This window comes from Aedes aegypti, chromosome 2 (assembly GCF_002204515.2).
Source record: "Aedes aegypti strain LVP_AGWG chromosome 2, AaegL5.0 Primary Assembly, whole genome shotgun sequence".
Taxonomy (NCBI): Eukaryota; Metazoa; Arthropoda; class Insecta; order Diptera; family Culicidae; genus Aedes; species Aedes aegypti.
The window spans coordinates 354,020,540-354,042,206 of record NC_035108.1 but is presented as its reverse complement, the minus strand read 5'-3'; the positions used below and the strand labels follow the sequence as shown (position 1 = coordinate 354,042,206).

The window sequence follows — 21,667 nt, the reverse complement described above, 5'->3', positions numbered from 1 at the left end:
CGATCTTAGAAGTTCACCCTCGACAGACCACCGAAAACAGGAATGTCACAGAACACTTTGAAAAGTTCTTCTCAGAAAGTCGTAAATCTGCGCATTTAATAATAACTAATCCCTTTATTTTAATCATCTTTTGAGTACTCTTATAAACCGTATTGTTCGTTTTAGGTGAAAATGATGGTTGGATGACGACTACTCTAGCTGGGCAAAATTTCGCTTATATGTCGAAGAACGATTTTCGACAAATCCAGTCAATTTGTTTGCTTCGCGGATTATATGGTTATTCTCGGCCGAACATTTGAAAATTTGGCAAACCGGTACACTAGCCTGAAACGTGAGGCAGAGAAATAAGTAGACTGGTGTTGATTGCGTGAAAGACAAAGAAGGTAGAAAGAAACGATGATGTTTGCAGGTGAATTATTTAGTTTCAGCGGAGTGTAGAGGGAAATATGATCAACCCGTATGCTACCAGATATGATGATGTGATATTATCTAACTTACATAAAACCAATCCTTTTTCACAAATATCACTTCATTTTATTTATCGATATTGTTTTCTGTATCTGTACAAACCATTCATCGCTCCGTAATTTCAATCTATAAATTATCAAAACAATTTTTCTTTCATTTGTATTGCTTCTAATCATTACCACTAGTTTATAATTTTTAATAACAAAATAAAGAACATTCAATTGGTCGCGTTAAGTACGTACCGCTGGACGGCTGTAATTCTAAACTTTCGTTTTCTAATCCTAGGTTTGTATACATTTGTTGCGTCGCATTACATGTTTTGTTTGTTTCTCTTTTGATGCCATTTTGTTTCTAGTAATTCTAATAATATCAACCAATTCTGTGTGTGTTTGATTTATCTTAAGTTCTTTTTGCTTTACTTGTTTTTTACTTATCAATAAATATCTTTTCAAGGAAAACGGGGAATTAGTAGCTACCACTCATGTGAGGTGATCATTCTATGTACATATGCCGATTAAATTACATTCATTCGTTCCTAAGTACATTTGAGTTAGGGGTTAAGGCTATCGTGTGCCGGACAATGCAAGCTATACAGCTGAAAAGTGGAGGTACTTTACCGTTTTGTTTCGATTTAGGATATGTGCTTTCAGCATCTTATGGTTTTGTAAGGCCTAAGTTTGATTCGTTAACACACTGAGTCAAAAGTTTGCTGGTGTTTCGTTTACAGTTTAATCTGGTTTGAACTTGGGTCCTAATTACATTTGTCTTTTAAAACACTTCCAGGCTTAAACAGAAACCAGTGTTGCCAGCGCCACTCGATTAATTAATCCGATTCGTCACCGTGCGTGTCGTGTTACGACAGCACCCGTGCCAACACGAGATCCCCATCAAAGTGGAAGAACCAGTTTTCCTTCGCGCCGAGCCACTCGCTAAGTATATGAGTTAGGTGCAAAATAAGCAAAAAATAAAATTAATCTAATTCGTTCCGTCGTCGGCAGCCTCGCGCGAAACGCGGAAAAGGAACAGAAGCCACTGAAGTAGTAGAGTAAGGTGGGGCAAAAGTTCGACCTTAGTGGTATAATCAAAGTTTCCAGGGAAACAATAGCAGTTAAAACAAAACAAATACCATACAGTGAACCTTCAACATATTGGCTATAATTTTGCTGAACAAACATGTATCAAAATATTCACCCATTTTTATTTATAACAGTTTCAAAATTGATTGTCTTATTCGAACTTTTGCCCCACCGGTGGGGCAAGAGTTCGAATCTAGTGTGGGGCAAAAGTTCACTGGCTAAAACACAAAATATCGATCCTTTTATGACAGGCATACTTCACACCAGCCGTAAACTTAAGTTTACCGAAAAATACACACTAAATTTTTATCAAAAAATTGCCCAAAACTGAGTTAATTGTAATATACTCAAAAATAGCAGTTATTCGCAAAACAAAGTGGAAATGTAAAATTTTGGTGACAATTTTCACACGATCAGACAAATTTAACTAAATTTGAAGATAATATGTGGATTTTCAGCAATTTGCAAATTTTTCCGTGATTTTATACATGGGTCGAACTTTTGCCCCGCTGATTCGAACTTTTGCCCCACTATGGGCCAAAAATTGTTTTCAAGCAATTATGCAAAAACTAATACACCTAAAAGCAACCTTATGATAGGCCTAGAAACGCCCTTACATAAAATATTGGAAAAGATTTTATTTTCAATTGGTTCCATGCAACGAAAGTTTGACCAAAAAATACAATATTCACGTCGAAAAACAACAAATCGCCATAACTTTTCCAAATCTCAATCGATTTTTATGATATTTGGAGTGAAAGTCTCTTACTTGAATAGCATTCGAACCACCATGACATTTATAAGATTTGTTTTGAATTGAGCTAGAAATCTCAAAAAGAAACTCTTACCCCACTCGAACTTTTGCCCCACTTTACTCTACTGTGCACTAATCGCATTTGGCCCAAGGGGTGATGCGCGGTGCTCTCAAGATCGTTTCTATCAGAAAAAAACCTCGATCATATCTGAGCTCACTAGGGTGTTGCCCGCTTTAAAATCGAATTTTATTATTAATCAGAATAAATCTGGATAAACAAAATAAAACCGAGCTGAAAGCTTCATCGGAGAAAAACAGATGGCAATGTTTTGTTTTTTTCTGATAATGACGCTTTAAGAAGCACCGTGGTTATAAGCTCTCGTGTTAGCAGGCATCTCTTTCGTTCTCATTTGCAGTCTTCCGCTTCAGTCTTAGCAAATCTCAGACCCCATTCATTGCTTTGAGACTTTGTTATCGTAAAGGAATTATAACTAGGGTAATTTGCCCATTATTGCGGTATTCCCTATTATTGCGGTATAAGAATTAAACCCTTATTATTAATCGAAAACTCTATTTTCTATGGATATTATTGATGATGATTAAAGCTTATAGTATTCCCAAGTTGTACCAGATGAATGCTTTAAAAATTAAACGGTTTTGATCGTTGGAAGAACAGTTTTAAATGATGCATCAATAAAAGCCTATATTTTTAACCAGTCTCTCTATCTACGGGCGGGGTTTCATAAGCTTAAGTTTTTAAGTTTAGAACCAAAACAATTATATGTAGCGGGTATATCAGTTCAGTATGGATGTAAATACATGATAGATATTGAAATTTGAATAAAAGTTCAATATTTTTGAGAAAAAGCATATACCGCAATAATAGGAAAATGAAAATAGCTTTTTGCCTATTATTGCGGTATCTGTAAATCTCCTTCAAAAATTCGATATTTCAATAGTCATTTTAAATATAATTGCTGGAAACATTAATTATATTATTAGGATACTAATTAGGGACATAATTTTGAGTTATTCATACATTTATTTAGTCAAACAAAAGGTTTATGTTTATTTTTACCCTGTAATTCCTCCTATTTACAAATATTTTGCAAATAAACACAATGTTTTACCAAAAAATCACGTAAATCGAAACACATGCCAAAAATACGTTGAAAAACTAAGATATAAGATGATCGCAAGGAAGCAATCATTTAAAATTGTGTCGCTAGTGGAAAATATGTTTAAAAGCATCAAAATTGTAGGTTATACTTAAGTCAACAAATTCATTTCTTATATAGCAACTAGTGGTCTCAGATGGAAGAACCTTGTCTATTCACTTTAACATTGTCCACCTACGACGAAAGAGGAGACGAAACCGGCAGAAAATCATACGATTCTGTTGATTTGTTTTCGAATCGTGACATAAAGTAATAAATTAGTTTTCCTCATAGATATGTTCAAAGTCACACAAACTGACAGTACCGTGCAGTGTCATTAACATGGAGGGAGCACAATTTCAAAGCTCGAACATTGTATAGTATTGAATGTATATTGAATGTAATAAAATCTATGATTTTTGGTATACCGCAATAATAGGACGGCACTACCGCAATAATAGGACAAAATACCGCAATAATAGGACAGAGGAAGAGCTTCAAATTTATGTCAAAAAAAAAGTATGTATGATTCCAAAAATTACTTTTTTACTTCACTATACTTCAGATAAAGGATAGTTTTAACACTTAACATTGCAAAATACTATAATATTTAGATTTCGGACACTGCAATACGATTTTAACTTCAACACCGTGCTTAAGTCCTCCATAATAGGACGGATACCCTAAATACGCTTTTTCCAGACTATTATCAGTCTCCAGTCCGACGAATCTCGCCAACGAATCCGATTAAGATGAGCAAGGGTGCTTCATCGGTGAACGTTGGGCAGGTGCCTCTTCGGGATCTTCTGGGCGTAGCAATCGTCCGTCCGTCCAGAGGGTTGGTCGGAGGAAATTGGACTCGAAATGAAATGAAAATTAGCAGTTTGGGACGACGAAAGCGAAAAACCAGAAGCCGTTTCGCTGAAGGTCTTTCTCCCTGTGCGTGCTGCTCTCTGGCAGCGGCTTTCTGGGAGTCCGTAATGACGTTGCTGATGAGGGTTTTAAACGATTTTGATTGAGTCGAGAATGGGGAAGGATGAATGAAATGTAAGTAGGACATGGAAGGGGATACCACCGACTCACTTCAGGCCTTCAGGCCTTCAGATCTCCAATTGAACCAACTTTAAAAACGGACTAAAACCCGGCAGAAGCTTCTAACTATAGTCCAATCAACTTGCTCTCATCCATCCATAAACTTCTTGAAAGGTCATTTTGAACAGTATTATGGTTCACATCAACGAATATTCAATTTTTACGAATGAACAGTTCAGATTCCGCCATGGACATTTGACCACTCATCAACTTTTACGTGGAACAAATTTGATTCCTTCCAACAAATCTGAAGGCCTTGCTCTTCTAGATATAGAAAAAGCATTCGACTAGGTTTGGCATGAAGGTTCGATCGTAAAATTAAAAAAAAACTTTAATTTTCCAACATTGTTAGAATAATTCAAAGTTATCTGTCAAATCGTACACTCCAGGTTAATTATCAGAGCTCCAAGTCTGAAAGACTTTCTGTAAGAGCTGGTGTTCCTCAAGGCCGCATTTTGGGCCAATATTATGAAATATTTTCACATGTGACTTACCTGAGTTACCTCAGGGATGCCATAAATCTTTGTTTGCGGATGACACAGGCCTCTCCAAACGAAGCCTGCTTGTCATCTGCAAAACTTAACTCTGAGATGTTGTCACCCAACATTGCATAAATGACATTTTTGATTCATCAAATCTGGTTTTCCACCGGCCCCCATACTACACCACAAAGCTGCTGTTGAAAAACAACACATTTGACAATTCTCTGAAACAAAATGGAACTGCCTCTGGCTTGTATCGAGTCTGCTCACCTCACCAACCAAGGCAGTCAACGCCTACGGGGTTGTCTCCACCCTTGTTGCGTTCTCCCTTTACTTTGATCGAGTTAAAAAGAGCCGTCTCACACACGGTAGCGTGACATGATGGCGTTTTTCATTTCATTCATGCCATTCATTTAAACCAGTTACTGGTCTGATTTTTGCAAAAACAGAAAAAACGGCAACCTTATCCCCATTTCTGACGAAACTGTCAATGACAAAAATATGTTGTTACGATCACACACATACATATCAGGGGTGGTAGCGAAAAGTAGTGCCAAAAATATATATTTCAGTTACAATACTTGAGAAGTGACTAAATGTTTTTGTCACGGTTTTTAAAGAAACTAAAAGTGATTTGAAATTCAAATGTAATCATTTCACTAACAGTAAAATTACAGGAGGAAGAAAAAGTATCAAGATTATCTTTTGCAGGAAGTAGGTCTAGTCGAGTAGTATCGAAAACAAAATTTCTAATATTAACTATACTGTACTCCAGAAATTTCAAAATGTTGTCAGCAAAATTTGTTTTCTCTATGAGTGAATATTTTTGTGAATAATTCAGTCACTTTTAACCTCTTATCAATCATTGCAAAGGTTTTGTAACTATACCGTCCATAAACATGGTATGATAGTGTATTAATTTCCATGAGATTTCAGCATACTTGTGGAATGGAAATTGGTTGTGTTACTTTTCCCAGAACGTTGTTGCTCCGGACACCAGTTACCCGAATGCCAGTTGCTCATTTCACCGAAAAATTTTTGGTTCTCCTAATTGCCATAACTTTATACATTCCAAAGTGTTCAACCAACCGGTTAGTTGATCGACGGTTCATTCGAGTTTCACCGTTCTTATTATTTCTGGATATATGGATTTAGGCGAAAATGACTCAATATCTCCTTCTTTTGATTGCTTAATGTTCTTTCTAGTTCACCACCCTTTCACTGAAGAATATTCTTTATCTCAGTCCCACATAGCTTTGCAAGGAAATGGATTATTGGGGAACTGGCCTTCGGCGAAATAGCATTCGAGTAAACGACAAGACACGTAGCACAGTCATCAATATTATGTCGTTTTACTCTTCCATTAAAATTCAAGTAGACATTCATGCTGTTAAGAGTGAAAATTTGAACAAACCGCCTTTTCTACAGATATTCCAATTTAGGTGAGAGAATAAAAAGAGTGTGGTCTTATTTCAGACATTTGAAATTTTACATAAAATGCTTTAATATAGTAAATTGTGTAGGCCCCTCACCTTTTCGTTATCTTCAAGTTGATGAGAGTTAAGAATAATAGCATGTCAGTGAAGTACAACCAATTTTTTTTTTGATGATAGAGGACCTGAACTTCTTTTAAAGGGGCTCATTAGAAATAGGATGAAAGTAACATTTTAATTCGGTTTAAGCTAAGTATACTGAGAAATTTCACTGTTTATAGGTTTTTCTTACTTAAGTTTGAGGTGACTTTATGTCTAATCAGAAAAGTTAGGTAGAATTAGTTAAAAAATGACTCTCACGCAATTTGTATGAAGTGAAAATTCAATGTCATTTCTAACGAATTTTTGTCTCATACACCACTTATATTCAAGGCTGAAGAATTCATCATTTAATCATCAGTAATAATAATAAAATCATTTTTTTCGTTAAAATTTTGAAGAAATTCTCATAAAAATATATCACCGACTTACAGATAGCGAGTACAATGCATTGATAGATTTTCATGCACATTGCCTCGATTTTGAGCAAAAATATATAACTAGTAAATCAAACCTATGTCAAAAGGTCGAAGGGCTACAGAGCTAAGGTCGAATTGACAAAAAGGTGAATGGCAAAAAGGTCGGTTTTTATTTAACGCACCGTCATGGAAAATGGACTGCGAGCATGAGATGAATCGGTAGGCAACTCTAGGAATCACTCATAAATCTGTCTCTCGGGTGATAAAATCATTTAAGGAATCCCAGACGACCAAGCGGTGGGCTGGAAATGGAAGAAAATCGAAGACAGCTGACCCTGTGAAGGCCCGGAAGGCGTTGGATTATTCCAAGCGTAATCCGAAATTTCGGCGACGCAGCTCTGAAGGCCAAGTATTCCGCCTGGTTCATTCAGCAAACCATAAAACGAACTGGGCTTCGAGTATTCAAGGTCCGGAAGGTACCGAAACGGCGTGATCAACAGAAAACGGCGACCAAATCCCGCGCAAGGAAGCTGCATCGAGAGTGGCTAACGAAACCGAAATGTGTGGTTATGGATAACGAATCATACATCAAGGCAGACGCAAAGCAGATACCGGGGCTGGAGTTCCCGTTGCCAAATCAAAGTTCGATGTTTCGGAAGATATAAGGAAGAAAAAAAAATGAACAAATTCGCCAAAAAATACTTGCTCTGGCAAGCCATATTCCCATGCGGTAAACTGAGTAAAGCGTACATTACAACGGGTGCCATCAACAACGAAATTTACCGCACCGAGTGCCTTCAGAAGCGTCTGTTGCCCTTTCTGCGGTCTCACGGAGGCGAGACATTATTTTGGCCGGATCTGGCATCATGCCATTACGCGCGATCGACATTGGATTTGTACAGAGACCGCCAACCCCCCAAATTCACCATAAATTCGTCCGGTGGAAAGATTTTAGGCTATAATGAAGGCCAAAGTTCGAAAATCGTTCAAGATGTTTAAAAACGAGCTGGAATTGAAGAAAGCATGGATGAAAGTGACTCTTACACTGACGAAGCTAGGGGGTAAAAATGATAAGTACCCCCTTAAAACTCATATTTTGTCCATAAATTCTAAATTTGATTTCTACATTGTTACAATGTTCTACAATGTTTGAGGTGCTTGAAAATACACATTTTTGCCGAAGACACTGCAGCGCTGGCTCTTCATTTTGAAGATTTACGAACCATTTTCTGTTTTTTTTTCACATCAAATTTAAGTGTGCTTATCCTGTAAAGTTGCAAGCAGTGGCAGCTTGTTTTAGTATCATGCTGTTCCTCAACCTATGCCCTTTTAATATATGCACAACTTCCACTTTTTTTTTATTTCGTCCCACTGTGCGATCTCGGTAAAAAACTTGGATGACCGAGATTCGGTATTCAAAAATATCGAATTCATTCTGCTGAGGTCGGTGAAAAAATTTAAGTGTGAATGTGTTAACGCTAAGCAAGACTACAAATTTGAAGTGGCCTACATAAGGAAAAGAAATTCGAAGGCAGAAGGTATTGCAGATACCGATTAAAAAGCAAGTAAGATGAAGCAGAAAATTCCAGAGAAAATTTCGATGGTGCTAGGAATCTTGAGATGAGCGAGTCTGGCAAAATAGAGGCAAGACAATGCACATTACATTCCAACTACGAGTACTGAGATGACTACCGTCGATCAATGCTCTTCACATTACAATGGGAAAAAGAGTGCTAACGAAATATGTTACACACTAGTTCTCAACCCGATACTAAGAAAAGGAAGAACAATTTGGAATACCGCCCAATTAAATCCCACAAACGAACACTTAAAAATGAGGCGGATAAACTGCCTGCAATTTGATTGGAATCTGTCTTGCCTTGCCCATGGTTATGTTCCAGGTTCGAGGAAACTGCTTAAGATTCTGTGAGAATCCTGCCCAACACAAATGCAAATCCTGCACAAAATTTCCATAATTTAAATGATTTTGTGAAAATCATGTCCAAACAAATCTTCCTAATATTTTAGTTAATTCTGCTTTGGGGACGGGTCTGCTGTAGCGGTTGGAACTCACGCCTCTCACGCCGAGGACCTAGGATCGAATCCCATTCCCAAGATAGTCACTTACGACCTTAAAGTTAAAGAAACGACTTCCTTCGGAAGGGAAGTAAAACCGTTGGTCCCAAGATAAACTCTAGGGCTTAAAATCTCGTTAATAAAAAGAGAAAACTCCTGCCTTGGGGTTTACTTGAAATCTTCCCAGAATTGCGCGAAATGACGCCCAGGATTTTGTGAAACATAGTGCACATAATTCAGCTACTGAACATTAACTTAATTTCAAAATTTGAAAACTGTAGTTAAATTTCAGTTTGAAAATAAAATAAATAAAAGGGAATGGTATGCTCTAATTTCAAGTTGGTAAAACATTCATCGGGTCAGACATGAGACGAATCTTCTAACTCTTAGTGGGTCGTACCAAATGAAGCCGCGAACCGGATGCAAAATGTTATAAGTTCGTCATTGTAAAATGCTCGTTCTGGTAAGAAAAATTGTTACAGACGACACATAATTGACGAACTCATAACATTTCGCATTTTCGAAAAATAAGTGACGGCCTAGTGTACATGGATGCTGTTAAGAGTGCTTTCAGAGTCAGAAGGTCCTTAAAGAGCGATGATGTTAAACTAAAAGGACATATGCCTATACTAAAGCACTTCAAAATAAGTCCAGTGTACTTAGTGAACAAAGATATGTTGACGTTGAAGTGTCACTTTCTAGATCACCGTTTTTGGGTATCTGATGTAACTCGTCATGATTGGGACACAGTAGGACTAACTTTACGATCTGGGTCTTTTTTTTTCACTGATATAACCACAAGATGGTAGGGTCAGAAGTGTTTGGCCCAGGAGTAAATGTATTATATGCACTGAGAAGTTGGCCAACAGTTTTCAGGCTGAATGCGCTGACATTTGTCTAAAAATGCACTACAGGAATGCTAATATATTGGACCATTAGCGAAATAGAAGGAAACAGAAAAGGTGATCAGTTAGAAAAACATGGTTCATCCATGCAGTTTATTGGGCCTCAACCATACTTTGGAAAGGCCTTATGTGCTCTGAGGAATTAACTTCATTACACTTGAACTCCTTGAAACAATATTTTGGTACTATGGTTTTTGGGACTCTAGTTCAAATGTCTTACATAAAAATTAAATTGATAGTGCTGCCTAAAACAGAACATTAAGACATAAGACATGAATGTAATGATTCAAATAAAAGAATAAAAATGAAATAAAATGTCTTAAAAGGAAATATTACAGTGACCTGCTTTAAAAAAGAGATCAAGTCACTAAAAGTGACTCGCTACCAGCCCTGCACACACACCCATTGACACCAAACACATTCATGTGTGTCTCGGACTACGATAACCTGCTTCTGGAACGAACTTTGGGCACGCCACACAAATTAGGTAGCAGCGAAAGTCGAACGCTGCGGGCTCTTACTGTGAAAAACCACCGTCTCTCCTCACATGATCGAGGATTCAATTAATTAACGCCGCTGACCCTGGCAACACTGGTCCTATTCAAAACCTTTAAGTCCTAAGGCTAACGCGTCTCACTGCGGAAAAAGGTGTCGATGGAGTACGATCACTCAAAAGTACGGGGCTCTAATGCCGATGCGGGGTTAACTGTAGTCTGTAGTGGTCCTGCGTGGAGTACCGATTCAAGGAGGCATCCTTAGCTAATGATATCACTGTGTCCGTTCTGACGGAGCATCTCCAGTCGGAGCTCATGTTCCCGGGCCTTCAACCGAAGGGCAGCTATCGAAGAGCTGCGTCGATCCTGGGGTGGCGTCGTGGAACCGGGCGCCGGAACCGAAACTCCGGCCCCACCTGACGCAGGAACAACTGGCACTGAGGTGGGCGACACCGGTGGGGAAGCCGGCGTCGGAAGGCTAGCGGGGGGCGGGGGGCCCACTGCGGTGAGGTAATCGGAACTGGGCACACCTCCGGGAGGGGACGGTTTGGACGGCATAACCGGGGGAGCTCGCTGTGCCGCCGATATGTTGGCCAGAAGCGTTTGAAAGGATGCCGACGGGGTGTAGAGGGCGCCGACTCCGGGCGGAAGCAGTGGCGGCGGGGGCGTCCTAAAATCAAGAAGGGACCTGTGATTAGTGACAAGGGTGTACGGGTTTGGGGATGTTGGAGGATTCTATAACAAATACCCGAAAACCAATTGACAGAAAGATATCCGTTTGTCATCTATTGCTACAGCTCTAATCATATGGGGTAAATGATGTTCAGGTAAATCTCAATCGGGTTTTTGAGTATTTGTTATAGAATCGGTTCGAGGGGGAGGGAGGTGTAATTTACCTGTGGAACTGGTTGAAGTAGGCGGACGGGAGCACGTGGCCTCCCCCAAGCGTAGGATAGCGGAAGGCAGCTAAACTGGCCGCATCGAAGGGTTTCCGCAGGTTGAATCCTAGATGAGTAAACGGGTTAGGCGGTAGCGATGGAGCGACGACGGTTGCCGACGGGACTTGACCGCCCGATGCCAGGTACGGGTTGTAGGGGTGCCCTTGGGGACCGACTTTTTCCTGTTTTCGCCACTTTGCTCGGCGGTTTTGGAACCAGACCTGGAAGAAAAAATAAATGGAAAAGAAGAAGATTAATTTTTTTGTGTTTAATTCAAGTATTGAATTTCTTATTTTTTTGTTTGAATTGAAATCGTTTTTCATCATGCTTCGCAAAAAAGGAACTTTCAAACCCAAAAATGTTTTTAGTCAAAGCGGAATTCAAACTCTTGAAACTCCTTTTAGAAATCTAAGCAGATTTATCTAAGATGTAGGAGAATTCATGAATATATTTCTAGAGAGATGTCTGAAGAATTTCTTAAAATATTATTGGAGTTACTTTTCCTGCAATCTAAGAGGATTGTTATTTGAACCCTGAAACTATCGGAAATATTCATAGGAACCGCTCATTGAATTCATAAAGTATTAGTAGTTGGATCTCCAAAGAAATCTTCGAATGAGATAATCTTTGGAGTAATTATTCAAGGACTACAGCATCAATACATAGCCATCACGTGGAGCAAGTCTCAAAAACGGCTCCCAAAGTCCACTTCTCACTAGAATTCTTCTGCAATGACTCACTACACGATTGTCGATCCGAACCATACCAGTACAGTTCATTTCCCTCTTCTTATAAAAACCCCTGCGCCCGTAGGTGGCGCTATTATCACTCATTAATTACACACGGCTAATCTAATAATACTAGATTATAGGGTCCGTTTCCCGTGTCTCTCGTGTGACGAAGGCGCGGACACAAAGAAACGCGAGAGATCAAACCCCAAAAATCTCTTCTGATTCATCATCGCGCATCGGGCGCTTGTCATTCCTTCCGCTCTCTCTTGTTGGCTGCCTGCTGCATCACGGACACTCACCCCTCCAGCAAGCAGTGAGTGAGTGGCACCCTGATGAAGTTCATAAAATTGCTAACAACTTTAATGACATTTGATGTGAAGTGAAATGATACGCGGGAATGGAAATACAACAGCAGCATCAGCATCCATCCCACTGATCATGATCATGCGTGTGTGGCATTCACCTCTCTAACTTTCAAACTGTATGGAAGGAACACCGGGAGAATTAAGGTAGATCGCGCAACAGATTGGACGAAGGGAAAACATTTTGACAGTTCCCTGTCCAGTGTAATATTGGATCGCTTGGTACCGTAGAGGAAACAGGGGCAAAAGTTCGAGAGAGGCAATTTTTTTTTAAGATTTTAGACTCAATTCGGAACAAATGTTATATATATCATGATGGTTAAAATGCTTCTCAAATAAAAAAATCACTCGGGAAATTACATATAGAAATTAATGGAACTTTTGAAGAAATATGAGTATTAGTTGTATTCTATGTGAAAATTGTAAATTACGATCTAACTTTCTACAATGGCTGCTAGAAACAAAGCTTATGCGATTGTTCATGTAAGGGCATTATTATGACTATCGTAAAGATTAGGCCTCGCGCTCTATCTGAACTAGACGATTATAAATATCGAATGCACATCGGGTTTTTTCTCGCTAGTGTTAAGTATTTGGGTAATATTTTCATAATCGGAAGGTTTCTAAATATTCCATCGGTGAAATTTGTTTTTTTTTTCACTTTTTAGCCATTTTTCATATTGAACCCATGAAAATCCCGTTTTCAGTGCATTTCAGCCCATACAAAATGTATGGAAAAAGTAGAGATGGGCAAAATGAATCTGACCCGTTGAAGAGATCCGTATCACTGAATTGAGCGAGTGATCCGAGGCACTTTTTTGGCGAGAGTTGGTTCATTTGATCAGCATGAATTGGACATAAAGTGACCCGGAAAAAAAAGCACGAATCGATTATTTTCCCCTAGACTTTTTCGTTCGTTTCTCGGCTTTATTATAACGCGTGACACGTGCCCTGCTCTGCGCGCAACGGCACACATGCAAACAGGGTTTGCTATACAGCATACACAGCCAAACCACTAATTGTCCCCGCTCACTTGCATACAGGCAGATGAAAGATGGAGAGATGAATTGCCCACTTGAATGGCAAAGCATATCGTTTTGAATCATATTCCGAACACTTAAGGCCAACAGTGACTTCAAATGCATGTTATAGCCATAAATAAGCTGATATTTGTGAAATTTTTAATTTCTTAACAAAGTCTAACTGATAGCCGTTAGGTTTGTGATAAAATTGTTATTTTAAACATGTTTAGTATTGTTTTTACCTAAAAGTATTGAATAACACCTTGATTCTAATTCCGAACAACACGTATAAATCGTATTCGAATGAATAATTCCGCAAAAAAATTCATCTGAGCTAGTTCTACTGGCCTTGAACTAGAGAATCTAGTTTGGAAGAATTTCGGGATTTCCCGTTTCCCGGGATATAATATGTGACGTCCCGGGAATCTCGGGTTTCCCGAAATGAACGTAAATGTTGAAGAAAACCACTAAATTTTATTCCAAAACAATGACATTTTTCCGCGTTTTATTCGATTAAATAGAAAAGCATCATGAAAGTGAGTAAATCGATTAATAATGACAAGAACAAATCTCGCATAACTTATAATCTCGTCGTAAAAGCCGAGTATGCTCGGATCAAGATAATAACTATCACTACTGGGAGATAGCGAAGTATTTTCTTTTCATCGTTGCATTGTTAAATAACATGCAAATCCATTCGTTTGCTCAGTAACAACAAGCTACACACTTAGTTACCAATGGCTATTAGGGCGAGATCATAAATTAAACGAGAAATTACCAAATAAGTCAAACATAATTTCATTTATCTAGTCTATTTTTGTTCTTCTTCAACAAAGTCTAGGCTGCGAAAGCTAATTTGAAAGTACACATTAATATCTGTCATTGATATCCAGTAATTATCCTCTAACATGGTCAACTACAAAACAAAACCCCCAATGACCCTGATACTTTTCTTATGTTCTTCTTGGCTTTTCGATTGCCCGAAGAAGATTGTTCAAATGTTCACCATATGTTTATTTTTATTATAGAGAATTGAAAGAAATCACCAGCAAAGCCGTAACTAGTCAAAGTAAACTATTATTTTTTTAATGTTTTTCGAATAAAAAGAAGTCATATACATATAAAATACAATACAGCGTGGATTCGCTGGTTGGAACGCGACTGCCTTCCAGCTAGCGAACCCGACTCGTTAGTTGGAACGACTGACAGGTGATAAAAATGCTGCAAACTCACGCATCTCAAGAGCAAATCGTCACAAAACGCACATATACATGCACATTTATTCTATATATGGAGACTTCAATGCGACGGTGCTCAGACGTCAAAGTCAGTTTGACGATACTCTTAATATTCGAGTGCTTTCTAATTGGATTTTTTTTCTGACCAGCGAACATCCAACGATCGAGTCATTGCATGTAGCGGACCTCCAACGAGCGAATCCCCAGTGTTAACTTCTTATCTTGGAAGATTATTTTTTCTCTCTATATTTCATATTGAAAATATTGCATTGATAAAATTTTGCATTCATTTTAACACAAATACCTACTGGTTTTCTTGAGCACTTTTTGTCCCGAATCCCAGGACAAGCAAAACGGCCGGGAAATAGACACTCTACTCCTGAGGTAAAAAATAAATTTGAAGACGTTAAAATTATATTGCAATTGACACCATCTCATGGTGATTTGATGACATATTTCAGCGAAACATTTTAACCAAATCGCCATACAAAAACTTAGTTTTCGGAATTTGAGACAAAACGATACTTTGTTTCTTCCTTTTGGTTCGGGTAGGGAAAACCAGCCGAGTATATCGTGAGTTCTTAGAGAAGAATATACGAAGAATGAGAGAGCGAGAGGTGGAATTAGGGTACGATGCATGACGCGCAACAGGGAATGAACCGCTCTTTTTCCATTTGCTCGATTCAGCTCGCTCTTTATTTGCGAGCCGCTGAGCCACTGAACCGTTCAAAACATCCGGTTCACTAAAATGATTGATTCGGATCGGATCCGTTCACTTAAATGAGCTGTCTCTCTATTGTCCACACTTCGTATATTGACTGAAATCGGTTTCACATTAGCTAGCTAGGATTTTTTTTTGAGGGAGCCTAGGAGGGGGGCAAGCAAATTCTTGTTTTAGAGAAGTAATGTTGCTCGCATTATTCACGATTTTCACGAATTTTTTAGTTAGCATAGACTTGAATTGATTTTATTTGTTTGTTGTTTTGTGTTATACCGCTGCAAATCAGTTATTTCTTGAAATTTCAATTTTTTCTAAGGAAAATATTCATTTGTTGAATCCAGTTAAAAAATCCTTTAGGAATTTTCACAAAGAACTCAAGAAGAATTTCCATACTTTTTTAAGTATCTGTTTTTAAGAGATTCCTCTGGGAATCCCACGGGGATTCCTTCATTAATTAGTCATGTACTTTTTCAGTGCTTTCTCCAATAACTCCGTTATTTGGATTCGCTGAGTTCCTCCTGGTATTCCCATGGAAAATCATGCCTGTGATTAGTTTTGTCAACAGATTTTTATTGAAGCTTCTTTACGCTTCCTGACCTTACGGGAAAATTTCTCGAAGATACTCTATCGAAACACCTTTGAAACATTTAATGCTGAATTCCATCTGAGAATGTTTTAGAAATTCTTTTAGCATTTCACCAGGAAGGCCATATCATCCATCCATTAACAGATTGTTTGTTTAAGATTTTCGGGAATTACTGAAGATTTCCCCAAGAAATAATACAAGCAATTATAGGAGTCTCACCAATCTTATCTCCAAGACCACCAAGCAAGGACTAATTCCGCAGATTCTTCAAGGATTGCACCAACAGTTTTGCCCTTGAGGTTCTCCCTAGGACAGGGCTGCCCAACGTACGGCTTCGAAGAGTATTTTCATATTTTGTTCGTTGACTATTCTATCAACCCGAAGTGAGAACAAGAATATTCCAAGATAAAATAACTTTCAATTTAATTTCAACCTAATATTATAGCTTGGTAATTATTTTAATTTTTTTCAATCACTTAGCACTTAATTTTACGAATCATTGCTATACAACAATTCTAAATCTAAAATTCTGGATGTTTCAACAATGTCTCTACCATGACCATATTCAAAAATGCAGCCTGAACAAAACATATGGATAAAATAAGTTTCACCAATAACTGCAACGCAGAATTCTTGTCACGATTATAAAAGAAAAGGTTTTCACAAAATCTTGAACAGGATTTTTTAACAACTCTGTGGACGACTTTCACGGATAACAATGGCAAGGATCCAACACAATTTTTACCAGGATTATATAGACTTCCAGCCAGAATTTCCAACAAGTTCAGTGCGTAATGTTCTGAAATCATGGATTCTTTTTTTTACAATTTAGCGTCATAGAAAATTTGGCAGAACCTTAAGCAAACTTATAATAAAGTTTTGAGCAGGTTTCTTTTGATAAACGTTTAAACATTCTCAAAGATTTCGAGGTTGTATATTCAGTGAGGCACGATTCTTGTAAAATCCCGGACATTCTGACCAAGATTTTCGTAAAAGCTTGCTCAGGATATTAGTACATTTTGGGTCAATCTGGGGAATTTTCAAAAAGATTTACTAGGGCATTTGCAATTCATTCCTGAACTCTTAAAAAAATTCCCCAGAAATTCCATTGAGTACATTCCAGGTTCAAGAAATCACTCTAATAACTCTTCCGAATGGTAATCTCGTAATTCTTGCAAAAATAATATCAAGAAAGCTTTACACTCTACATTTTGAAATGAAAAGCTTCTCCAGGAAAATAACTATATATTTAGGGATTTCTTAACAAATATCTCCACGAATTACTCCATATCCAGTTTATATTAGATTTCTAGAGTTACACATACTAAAAGAGCTTTGGAAGAACTTGTGAGATAATTTCAGCTCAAATTTAATTCGGAAGTTGTACTCAATTCTTGTCAGAAACTTCAAAAATTCACCTTGGGATTTCTGAAACTTTTTGACGAAATTTTAGCATATATATTTCACAGAAAAGTTTAAGTGATTTTTATAGGAATAACTACATAAAACCTTGCTCTCTTTTCTTCTTCTTTTGAATGGAAAATTGGTTGACGTTGAAACGGATGTAATTTTTTTTGAAGGTATCTAACATTAAAAATAAATGATCAAATGAACTCCGATGTTTCATGATACTATGGCAAACAGATTGACGTAGAAACCATTTTTTCCTACTTGCAAAAATTCCAAACAACATTTTTTCGAAGGGACATGTTTTAATTGTTGTGGTAGAGCTGTGGAAGTTTAACGCAAAAGTATTGACGTTTTTTTTAAGAGCATTGCCAAAGATGTCTTACGGTAGAATTCATAATGTAAGATGTTACTGAATTTATATGGTGTCCGGCCATTTGGCCGAATGCCGTTTGACCGAAAAGGTCGTTTGGCCGAATCCCGTTTGTTGAGTTAGTTTTTTTTCTTCTTTTTTAATATAAGCTATTCTTTCGAGTTATACTGGTGTCGTTACTGTTGGCAAAAATTTAGCACATTTTTATATTGGGAACTTTACCTTCTTTAAATCATCGGAAGTTCTTTGTAGGTATACTAATATACAAATTGTTTGTATCGCACTTGCTTAAGTTTTCATAAGAGAATTTTACTTATTTTAATCATAGGCTGTTCTTTCTGTTTCTCCTCCAATATTAAGATTGCAACATGTGAACTCAACTCTGCACCGCTGCCTAAATTTGTGATTACTAGAACTATGAAATAATTTACTTGAGGTGATTATAGAACAAAGCGACACCTCAAATTATCAAGAGCACAAGACTTGAGAACCAAACAGCGCTCCGTGTTTAAAATTTATCCCATTGGTCACCACCAGCAAGCAAGTAAATTGATTGAATTTCAACGTCAGATTCTCCAGTCTTGTGCATTTGAAAATTCAAAGTTTGGCTTCGTTTTATAATCACCTTAATACGATTCGAGGGATCGAAGCAATCCGGTCCTACAGCAGGAATAATGGACCTATGCACGGGTTCACTATTTGACGTTCAAGCGGTGCCGTGCTATTTATGTGACCATGGAAACCAGTGAATTCGGCACCGCTCAAACGTCAAATTGGTGAACTCGTGCATCTGTCCATAAGTCGTGAACCGTTTTAGTTACTGCCAAAAGCTGACTACAACAAACATTGCAAATAGTTCTGCTGATAGCTATTACCGATAGCAGAGACGTGAATAATTGCTTCCGTTCAGCATGTTCTTCTTTCAGCAGTTGAACTTACATTAGAGAGCCAATTATGTGTATATCAATGATGATAACCTTCTTTAAGGATAAGCTGAATAAGTTCTTTGAAAATCAGCTTCGAAACTCATTACTATTGCATGCTAATTGTAATTTACTATTATTTCTTATTTCGGCCAAACAGCATTCGGCCAAATTACCCTTTCGGTCAAATGGCGTTCGGCCAAACGGCATTCGTCCAAAAGACCCGGAACCATTTAAATCTAGAAGGAAATGTTAGTATTATTTTGAAAATTTGTCGACTGAACTTTCAGAAACCAGGAACCACATGTAGGTATTAGAATTCTGTATTTTTTCCCAAAACTTCAACAGTTTACCTCTTGTGTTTAAATTCCTTAAACTGTTGCAAAAAGATTGAGAAACAACGAAATTTAGAAGCAAGCAGAAACGGTGGTATGTCATTTGGAATAAAGCCGTGTGGCACAATGCCGTTTTGCATGAAGTCGATTGGCATAGAGTCATTTGGCAAAACGGCCGTTTGGCATAATTGTCGTTTGTCAAAATGGTCGTTTGGCATAATGAGTCTGAAACCAAGGAATTCTTAAGGAGACAATCGTTTTCGTGTTTCTTTTGAATCCCACTGATTACATCATGCATTGGAATTAATTGGTACAAAACAAAATTATGCTTCATTCATGAATCCCATGCTCTTGAATGAATCAATCGATTAACGATATTGGAGAAAATATTGTCAACACATAGTATATTACTATTCACCCAGAGATTTTCCTTTTCAATTATAAATTATTCTTTTGAGTTGCGCTATCGGAATAAATTTTCATATAATTTATTATGGCTGTATCGGTCATGTGAATCAATGGTAAAGGGAGTCGGTAGAATTTTTTTTTACAAATGATGAAATGAATTAGGGCAGAGCCTGCTTCTCAGCTTAGTGTTCGTTCAATGAGCACTTCCACAGTTATTTACTGAGAGCTTTCTTTGCCAATGTTGCCATTTTTTCGTATATCGTGTGGCAGGTACGATGATACTCTATGCCCAAGTAAGTCAAGGAAATTTCCTCTACGAAAAGATCCTGGACCGACTGAGAATCGAACCCAGTTACCTTCAGCATGGCTTTGCTTTGTAGCCGTGGACTCTAGCCACTCGGCTTCCCCCTGTAAGGACAACTGTATGGTATTTATTATTGTATTTCTGTAAATATCGATTATTCCCCTAAGGTCGAGCTTTCACCCCACCATTCTCTACTTGAAGCTCGGCCGCTGCATCTCCAGCTGAGAGCGTACAGCAATCATGAAATCGGATTCAATACCAGAGCAAATATTTGCTCACGGAATTAGAAGGCATGGCTGACGACGACGATGACGACGTATCTAAGACTCAGGGATAATGGCCGGAATGCACGCAGCTGACGATGATCCCTCCGCTTGAAAGAAAGCCCCCGGGGGCACAAACACAGTGACGCACAGTGACAAGCCACATATCGAGGGCTAGAAAACGGTGAGAAGAAATTTTTCTCAGTTTCCATAGATCATCCGTCGCTCTAACAGCGCCAGCTTGTGGTACCTAACGATAATGGATGATTCGGGCGAATGGGTCGAATTGGATCCGTGCGCCGTAATGGATCAGCTGGCGGGTGGTGATTAGGGTGGCCCATGATGATCGAACTATAAAAATGTTATCGAGACACTTATCAAATTTGTTCATTGGATCCCCAAAAGCTACTGTGAAAATTTTAGCGGATTCCATCAACTCAAAGAGGGACTAAACGATGTATGTATGAAAAAATCAATCAAAAAATTACAAAAATTGTTCCAATTACATTTTTGACCACCAGTTGCGCAATAGTCGATGAATTTCGATTGAAAATGAAAATTTGGTTCGATTGCGTTTCTCAAATTAACAAACTTGAGAGGTGTACCTTAAGATTTTTACAAGTTGTTGTTTTCATACAAAATTGGGCCACCCTGGTGGTGATCCGCGGCGTATGATAGGGCGCCAATGTGAAACTGAAGGATCGTGGACCACCCATGGTGCGAATGGCTCACGGAATGGGTGAACTCAAATGGGAAACCACTATCGCCTGTCACAGATGGTTTGGGTGGCTATCAGGAATAGTGGATAGACTGAAAGCTTACCTTGGACGGGTTGGGGAGAAGCTTAGGGTCGGTGGGTCAGTTTTGTGGGGTCAGAGCGATGGGTGCTGACAGATGGAAATGTTCGGAGGTAGTGCTGAATAATGGCTGGGAAGTTTGTTTAAATTGGAAGTCAATTCTTCTCCACTTTGGCATTACATCTCCACTAAGACAGCGTCTGCCACTTCCATTTTCAGTTATTGACTAAGAGCTTTCTACGCTGATTGATTTTTGCATTCGTACCTTTATCTTACAATTATTGACGTTGTTAAGTTTAACTTTCTGTTGTATATAAAAGCTTATGAATAAAAAAGGGGTTTTGACAATTGACATGAACTTAGAAAACAACGTTTTATGCGAGGTAAATTGTCAATTAATCGATTATAATCACCGTATTGTGCGGGTATGATTTAATTCGCACAAGCAAATGACTTATTACGTTAATTCTTGTGTGATTTCTGATTATCAAACATGATTTTTTTCAATTCAAAAATTATCAATTGGTAAAGAAAATTCTCAGGTAAAAACGTGGAATAGAAATATATATTTTATGCATTTTATCGAGCAGTTGGTAACAATCTTTCGCAATCACATTAAGCGAACCGTTGAAACTGCATCAAAAACGATGACCTTGTTATCTTCTAAGAAAAAATCACTGAACAACCGTATCCTAATTGATCGCAAATATAAAAATTATCATCATCTTTAGTCCGAGACCTCGCTCAGAATATTGCCATTTGCGCCCACAACCATCGAACCGAAATCGAGCCGAGTGATCGCGA

The 21,667-nt window shown here is 38.1% G+C and overlaps 1 protein-coding gene across 2 annotated transcripts in view; it reads right to left on the bottom strand.

Annotated features, from left to right (window-relative positions):
• Window positions 1–10,022: 10,022 nt before the first annotated feature.
• The window catches only part of LOC5565010 (homeobox protein aristaless), a 360,007-nt gene continuing 348,362 nt past the window's right edge, over window positions 10,023–21,667 (bottom strand). Inside the window, exons 4-5 of one of the 2 annotated variants that reach the window (XM_021846329.1) lie at window positions 11,352–11,614; window positions 10,023–11,143 (exon numbers count right to left, since the gene is read on the bottom strand). In XM_021846329.1, coding sequence (XP_021702021.1) covers window positions 10,717–11,143; window positions 11,352–11,614 — 690 coding nt within the window. In that variant the 3' untranslated portion in view covers window positions 10,023–10,716. The remainder of the gene's footprint in view (window positions 11,144–11,351; window positions 11,615–21,667) is intronic. The other variant, XM_021846330.1, reaches the window with a different exon arrangement.